This window comes from Nematostella vectensis, chromosome 4 (genome assembly GCF_932526225.1).
Source record: "Nematostella vectensis chromosome 4, jaNemVect1.1, whole genome shotgun sequence".
In the NCBI taxonomy this organism is placed as follows: domain Eukaryota; kingdom Metazoa; phylum Cnidaria; class Anthozoa; order Actiniaria; family Edwardsiidae; genus Nematostella; species Nematostella vectensis.
This window is the reverse complement of record NC_064037.1, coordinates 8,292,150-8,300,730: the sequence shown is the minus strand read 5'-3', so window position 1 is coordinate 8,300,730 and position 8,581 is coordinate 8,292,150. Positions and strand designations below refer to the sequence as shown.

General features: G+C 38.9%; 1 protein-coding gene across 1 annotated transcript; it reads right to left on the bottom strand.

Moving 5' to 3' along the window:
* Window positions 1-6,185: 6,185 nt before the first annotated feature.
* LOC125561988 lies at window positions 6,186-7,762 on the bottom strand. The gene is made up of 2 exons (XM_048727177.1): window positions 6,653-7,762; window positions 6,186-6,506 (listed from the first exon to the last, which is right to left on the bottom strand). The coding sequence occupies exons 1-2, from the start codon at window positions 7,199-7,201 to the stop codon at window positions 6,228-6,230; spliced, it is 828 nt and encodes a 275-aa protein (XP_048583134.1). The 5' UTR covers window positions 7,202-7,762; the 3' UTR covers window positions 6,186-6,227.
* Window positions 7,763-8,581: the final 819 nt, after the last annotated feature.

The window sequence follows — 8,581 nt, the reverse complement described above, 5'->3', positions numbered from 1 at the left end:
GCTGATAGAGGTCGTCCTGTCGTTCCCAGGATGGGTGATGCTGATAGAGGTCGTCCTGTCGTTGCTGGGATGGGTGATGCTGATAGAGGTCGTCCTGTCGTTGCCGGGATGGGTGATGCTGATAGAGGTCGTCCTGTCGTTGCCGGGATGGGTGATGCTGATAGAGCACGTATTGTCGTTGCCGGGATGGGTGATGCTGATAGAGGTTGTCCTGTCGATGCCGGGATGGGTGATGCTGATAGAGGTGGTGCTGCTGTTGCTGTTACGGGTGGTGCAGATGTTGAGTTGTCTGTTTAAATTCCATTTTTAAGGTGGTTTTAAATGATATGAAGGTACAAAGTTATAAATGGTATTTTAACACTATAGACGTGAAAGTGAAAATGACCTTTGTAATTTCATCATTAATTTACTTGATCTTTATCCCCTATTAAAAAGGATGCTTTATGTTTGACAGTTGTACTGATCTTGCTAAAGAAAATATCATTTTACTCACTGGGATCATGCATAAAAAATGTATTTACCAAACAAAAAAATTGAAAATTAATCTTAAATGTTAAATATTATTCCACTTAATACTATTTTTCATCAGGCGCATACACAGGGTGTGTGCAGGATGCGTGCACACACCCCCTTGGCAGCAAAAAAGTTGGTCATTTCTTATTAAGGAATCTTCAAATACTTTTTCCATATGATACCTATGCCTGCACACCACCCCCTCCCCCTGCCAACCCTGGGTATGCGCCTGTTCAATCATGTAGTGTACTCCTCTAATAAACATGAGGAGATGTTAAAAGACTGGAAGACAATGTTTTTTTTATGATGAAGTTTCTTAATAAAGCTCGCCTTTTAACTCTCTTATAACATGGCTATGAGAGAGATTCACTAACTGTAAACAAACCTTTAAAAAACTTCTTCCAAACACCCTCTATAATGACCTTATGGGTTGAACCATTCCCTGCATTCTTGTTTAGGAAATCCAACGCTAATCCTGGAGTTGCATACATGTCAAATATATGCCTTGCTTTGTTTTTGTTGGAGTGGAATAAGACTATAATATCATAGTCATGTTGGGCAAACATTATATCAGCCTGAAATATAAACAAACAATAACACTTTAATATTTTGTCCTGATTAAATCAATGGTTTATTTTTTACTTTGTATGGTTGGGGTTGGTTGTTGGTTTAGTTCTTAGGTCCTTCTGTTTTGCTTCTTTGTGTTTTGGTTTTAAATTTATCGCTGTTCATTGCTGTATATCATGGTACGTTATAGGGTCCTATATGCCTCACAAGTTTAGATTACCTGTTGGATTTAAATCTGCTTGTTGACAACAGGTTATTATATGCACAGAAATAACGTCCATACCCTGTAAATAAGGGCTTTCTTCTGTTTGGTGACATTTGTCATCTTTTTCGCATTGATGTCATTCCAATAATCAGCATCCTTGTTTTCTCTTTCTTCTTCTGTTAATTTCCGCTGAAAGATGATATTGCATATTGTTATAAATGGAAACTTAGATTGAACAGGTCCATCACATTTTGTTGGTGTGCTGAAAATAAAAAAAAAAAAATAAATGTGGAACAAGGGTCACATTTATTCATGTCATGAAAAACAAAAATAAGTATTATTATTAATAATAAGGCATGATTTCAGATTTTATTCAGTGTACCTTAAGACGATGTTGCAGCCATAAATTCAAGTTGATTTTGTAATATATATTCTAAGTACTATTCAAAACACATAGGATATTAAGCTTATTTTTCTTACTTATCCTTTTTCTAGGATTAACCAAATCTTCTAGGTCTTTCTGTGAGTTAAAAAATAATAAATTATAATAATAATTAATTCAGAATGAGAAAAATGCAATAGTCATTTTCAAATTAAAGGCTACTGCTGAAAAAAAGTAACAGCAAAGGGTGCATTGTGTATACAAATTTCTTCAAAGTGAACAGTAAAACCGACAGATTCATGCTCAGGGGAGGGGGGAACTCTCCAGAAAAGTAAAAGGGTAATCATCGCATCTTTTAGGGTATCAAATTTTGACCAACTGCCATCCATAAGGGGGGATTTTCCGATTTTGCTTTCTCTTAGGGTATAAAATTTCTTACCCTAAGGGGGGGTGTTTCTATTTTTTTTTTTTTTTTTTGATTATGTTATCCAATAATAGATCACCCCCGTCTGTTTTTATCAAAGTCCCCCCCGGGTTCATGCAATTCCCCTGAACAAATAACTGGTTCTCGCAGTCAAAGTTTGTTCTTGGCATGGTGAACAAAACAAATCGCATTTCCCAAAACAAGATATTTTACAAAGCGCAGACCACTATCTCTTGATAAACATTGATATCTTTGGTCTCTCTAAATAACAAAGTGTTTAGTGGGGTTAAAGACATCCTCAAGAAAAAAAAACCAAACAGCTAAAATCAATTGTTAAAAAAAATAAACAGAACAGTTGCAATCAGCTATCCTCTCACACATAGAAAGAGAAGAAATAGAACAATTGTGCATTATAAAGTAACAACATTTTGAAAATAAACAGAGAGTCTGTTATGGGTAATTTACAACTAAAAAAAAACAACACAAAGGGAGTTTGCCATAATAATGTGCCAAACTAAAACACTTATCTGCTAACATTTACCACTTGAAAATTAACTTTATATGTTCGTGCCAACAACAAAGGATACTAGAATTATAAGATATTATAATTTCAAAAGATCTTCAACTAACTAATGAGATATTTTTTTGCAAATCTCAGCTTCTTTGACAACACATCCCTGTACTAATTTAGCATAAATATTAAGCTAGGTTTTTTAAGGGGGAGCCTAGGTGGCGCAATTTGGCAGAGTGTTGCTCTGTAGTGCCTCTCACCACTGGGTTTGATTCCCAGTTCCGACATCAGTTGAATTAGTTGGCCTCGCCTTTCTCAGAGAGTTTTTCTGTGGTTTTACTCCCTCCACAAAACCCACATCTTCTATCTCAGCTGTGATCCGTGGTCAGACATGAGTTGTATGGCCGCCACCTGGGGTGAGATCCCATGCCTTCAACTCAACCATGTCTGAATCTGAAATCTCATAATTCGGCTTCTAGCTGCGATGAGAGTGATCAGCTACTTCAATTTATTAATTTTTGTATTTATCCCTTTCACTCCTGGGTACTTTTAAGCAAAATTGTAAGAATAACAGACTGAAAACAGAAACTTCCCCTCCTATTTCAAGTCCAACACTACCAGTTAAGCAAAGCTACCGCTGACCCGAGAAAGTTTGCCTTAAAGTTTCCAACAATGCACTGCGGTGCCTTTTCTTTCTAGCGACGGCACTGCTACAGCCTGTTGCTTACAACAGTTTTGCTTGTAATTTGCTTAAAAATGGTGACTCGCTTCTAATGGAGGTTCTAGTATTGATTATTGTGTCTGATTAATGTAAAATGGGACCTGACGGTGCGCAATAAATGTATATATTTGTGACTTGATCTGTGTTTGCTTGTCTCTATTTGTAGTTCGGAATTTTGTGTCTTTTTTGGTTAGAAATGTTTCTGAGTTTAAGCATTTGTTTATGAATTGTTCAGAAATCAAGGTTGATATTGTGACAAAAGAGTCTATTCTATAACATTGCTTAGATGCGCTTTTAAAGTTCGTCTACGCCTTGGAGGGATCTATTAGTATCCGGGTCTGGTGATGTTTAGTTTGCATTTCTGACGTTTTGGAGTTGGGCCTATATTTTACAGGCATCTCAGGGCATTATGGCAATGAAAGACTTATTATCCTTCAGAAATAGGTGAATCAAACAACACTGTCTCTAGCTTATTGACTCCCTGCCTTAGAAAATTGTCTGAAAATAGTGAACAATGGAAAGGCTGAAAGAGCTTTTCTGATTGTTTGAACCTGGTGAAACAGCTGGCAGTCTCTTAATAGCTAAAAAAAATTCAATTGCCTGTCGTGACATTGGAACAAACAACCTGAGTAGCAACCTTAATCACATCTTAGAGTAGTAATATTAACAGCAAAAGAATTAAGCATTTTTAGATAAGACTACAAACACCATGAGATAGGTGAAAATACCTGTACGATTTACTTACTACTAGCAGTAATCACTTTGTGACTAGCAGGCAATGTTTTCACTGTATGCTTATAAAATCATGAATGCACATTAGGAAGTCTATCTTTTGCAAACTCTTGTTGAAGGTGGATTTTTAGAAGCTTTACAGAGAAAACTAAAAAAAGTTGCATGCAGCACATATTCCGGAAACAGGCAGCGACCAGAAAAGACAAATGATATTTTTAATGTGACCAGCAGACAGTGCAAGTATTCATTTATTATGAGAAGGATCATGCAAGTATTGATTTATTTCGATAAATCGATTGGCTTTTCGATATTGATTTTCATCGATGGAGCAAACCGGGTTGTTAAAAGCTTTTGAACTACTATTGATAATCTGAATTTCCAAAACTACTATTGAACTGTCATTTCAAAATGTAGGGCCGTGCTTCACTCTGTAACATCTCTACCCGTGATTTATCATTTAATTTTTAGTTGATACAGGAATAGGCCATTAATTCTAATACTAAGGATCCTAGTATAGATCACAGAGCAGCGGATCGATGAGAGGTCAGCATCAATCAGTGTAAGTAAGTATACGACTGATTTTTTTACAAAAGGGGCTTTAGCAAAATACCCACCTTCAACTTTTCGGTAAAGCTAAACCGGTCTGCAATGAGCACTGTAATGGCTTGTCTTTTCTGGAATAAACTTGAAAATCGATTATTGTACAAGAAAATACAATAGTTTAGCAAAGTTTTGATGTCGCTGTTTATATTTTTGCCTTGCATCCTTTTGTGGGACTGGGGTTGTTTGTGACTGAATCGAGCTCTTGGAGCGTTTTTAAATGTTGTTTAGAAGCCAAACCATAATCTGGTGTACTCTTGGAAATAGGGTGAGTCCCTATTGGGAAGAGAGTAAGTGTGTATGAGTATAGGGGCTCATTTTTATCTCGAGAAGGGAAACGTACAGTTTTGGAGAGGGGCCAATCAAGGATGTGTTTTTGCAGTGGGTTGAACGTTTATCTTGTTTTTCCTTATTTCAATACAGGATTGGTCCACTTGAAGTGGACTGCGTAAAGTTCTGGAGCATCGATTACAAAAGGACAGTGGAATGTTTCATTGTGCAGTTTGTCTGGATCATCCTTCAAAATGTTACCATCATTTGGAATCATCATATGGATCTGGACTGCTGGTGACAAATGTGCTGGATTGATTTGTGTTGCATCAGTTACGATGGGTGACAACAGTTGTTGTAAGCCTTACTAACAGAAGGGGGAATGTCCTGGACATCGCCTAAGAAGTCAGCTGCTGAACGGATTGTGGAATCCGAGAGATCGGACACTGGCAACAGGGGGAAGCTTGTAACTGATGTGTGCACATAAATAGTGTTTAGGAGAGACATTTTTGAGCAACTCTTAGCATCAATAACATCAAGCAGACTTGATGAATCAATTTTGTCAGAGCTCTTGAAGATGTGATCTGCTGTTGTAAGCTGGCTTCTTGACAAGTATTATTACACAATGCCTTGATATAGGTAGTCAATACTCGCAGACTTTGATTTTATATACCCCACGTCACATATATCTAATAAGCCATGTTACACAAACTCATAAACCCTAAAACGAAAATATTCAAGAACAGTTAGGCTATGATTTTGAGTCTTGGCCAACCGAATTTCTAGTTTACATGCCATTAGGCAGTCCTTTTAGTTGTGTAGCTCTTACATGAAGCTTTACAAAGGCATTTTTTTTTCGTTGCAACCTTATCATTATTATTGTTATATTATTGTTAAATCTGAAAGTCTGTACTTTACTGTACTGTACCTTGCTCAGTGCGGATATTTTCACATGAGACCATGCTAATAGAATAGCTTCTATTCTGTACCAACTGTCTATCTAGTCTTTCAATAAGAAATGACCAACTTTTTTGCGGCCAGGAGGGAGGGGTGGGTTGAAGTTAGGGTTGGGGTTCGGGGAGAGGGGGGGAAGGGAGGGTTGGACATGCCTGGTCTCAAGTCCCTTAGTGATAGGAGAGACGCTGCATGCAAGAAATTAATTGTGCGGGCCCGTCTCCTTCCTTCCCTCAAGAACATTATACCAAGACCACAGCAGAATACTGGCAGTTATAACCTGCCATCTAATGCTTTCTATGTCTGTCTGTCTATCTGTCTGTCTGTCATAATGTATATCTGTTTTTTTTAGGCGTTGCCATGCCTGATAATAATCTGGAAACTGTCGCAATTAGGGCAGGTGTCCACGTGAGGCTTACGAAACGAGAGGCTAAACGTTTTGAATATTCTCCTAAAAGAAGTAAAACTCAAGGGAGCGATGTCGACCTTTCCAATGCCTTTCTTGGCTAAGAAATCCCGCCATAATTGTGAAAGACTCAGATTAGATGACAAGTATTGCTTCTCCTTTGTAAATGCGCGCGCGTAATGGGACTGTGAACGGTCATAGCTTCTGAAATGCTCAACGACCTGGAAAAGTGAAGAAAAAAGAAACACGCACAATAATCAGTCACTTAATCAATGAGTCAATCAATCAATCATTCAAACAGTGAGTCAGTAAATCAATCAATCAAACAGTCAGTCATTCAGTCAATTCAAGTTTAGTGAAACGATACCTCTGCTTTGATTCGAAGTGGGATTTTTCTCTGGTTTTGTGTGAAACGCCTCTGGTCTTCGAGAACATACCCAGAAAATGGCTGGACCTTTTTCAAGAGCACCGATATCTTCTTCTTTCCTATGCCGAAGACTCTCATGAAGGCCACTTTCCATTTTTTTACTTTTTTTAGCCCCGTGTTGTCCTTCATATGGTAGCTTATAATATTCCTCTTTCCGTCACAAGAGACATCGATCAGTGCACAAAGGTGCATATTCTGATCCCTGTATGCCATTCTGTCGTAGTTGTCCCTTATCGATTTGATAACGTCCCTTCCGTGGGCTAGCAGGCAATTGTTTCGAGGGCAGCATTCTAAGCTCATAAATTCAACGTCCTTGAAGGGTCGATTCTTTCTTGGCTTCAGTTTTTTTGAACGGACGCTCTTGATCGTTTTGACCCTACTTCTAGGCAATTGGCTGCCCGCGTCATTTCTCGCTTCGTATTGAATTGCTGGGCGGTGTGTGTCGGCAATCTTGTCAACATTGTACCCAAAACCAATATTGCTATCCATACTAAAATGATTGGAGAAACGCCCTACTAAACTCTTATATCCGTATATTCAAAATCACGAAGGCAAAACAACGCGCGCACTCGACAGCAAACAGTTGATAGAAATGGCGCGCGCGCTTCCTAGATAGGTCTTGATGTGTTTGCTTTCGAATTTCGAATTTGCGCGCTCATTGTCTGTCTGTTTGTTGTTGTTGTTTTTATATATTGCTTCTACTGGTGAAAAGGTGCGCACATGGTTGAGGCGATATGACGGAAAAAACCTGCGTGTATGCACTTATTTGAGACATTTTTCCGTGTCATGTTGGTCGAGGCACCAAGAGATGGCGTTTCAGGCTTCCATTTTGATTTCCACAAAAACATCATGTGCCCTAAGATTACAACTCAAGATAGCTACTACGCAAGCAAACTGGCTACTTACGCTTTTGGAATTCACAGCGGAGCCACTGGACTAACAACTACTTACATTTGGCCAGAAAGCGTCGCTCCAAAGATTCCTGATAGTCTTCTGAGTTGTATATTTTATCACTTAACACGAGTAGAACAAGACAATATGGGATGGAACATTTTCTGGGCGGACAACGCTCGTTCCTAAAACAAGAACTATACTGTCGCGCTATTCCTAGAGCATCTAGTGGAAAGTGGCTTCAGACGACGAATTGACTATAATTTTTTTGTTGCCGGACACTCATATGGCGCGGTCGATCGTGACGCCGGCAGGTGCGAAAAGCTTATACGCAGAGAAGAGGTTCTTGAATGCCCAGCTGATTACGTCAAACTGATAAACAAAAGCTCTCTTCACCCCAAAACACACTGGATCGAGTTAGATCAGTCGAACTTTAAGAATTACTCTGTGTGGCTAAGGGAGAGATATGTGGATAGCCGGAAAGATAACTACCGAGCTTCGTACCTTTTTAGTGATATAATGCATTTGAATTATGGAATAGGTGAGCGCGCTGATCCTGCTAGAGACAATATTATCAAAACTTACAGACACCCAGGAGTTGTTTGGATGAGAAAAACGCTAGACCCGTTTGAAGAGGTATCCTTTACAAAAAGAGGACTACATCAAGATATGAACATAAACAATGTACCGAGATTTCACGAGGGTCAGTTGCCGCTCTCTGACAAAAAGCACCATGATTTAGATAAGCTTTGTAAGTTCTTGACTTCACGAGTGAAAATGTATTTTAGAAACATGTTACAATCAAATCAATAAATGACTAAATTCATGTCTCAGGATGGGAGATTTTATTTAAAGCAATCATGCTCGTCTTTTTTGCGTACGGTCATTACAACGCTGCTGGGGGCCTGCACGCAAGGGGAGTACGCAGCGCCCCTGTCACCTGCCTTGCCCGACAGGGCTAGTGTCCATGCTGTAGGG

Coding starts and splice junctions, on each gene's coding strand:
- LOC125561988 (XM_048727177.1), bottom strand. CDS start 7,201: ATGGATAGCAATATTGGTTTTGGGTACAATGTTGACAAGATTGCCGAC. Junction 6,507..6,652: donor CACTTCGAATCAAAGCAGAG/GTATCGTTTCAC, acceptor TCACTTTTCCAG/GTCGTTGAGCATTTCAGAAG.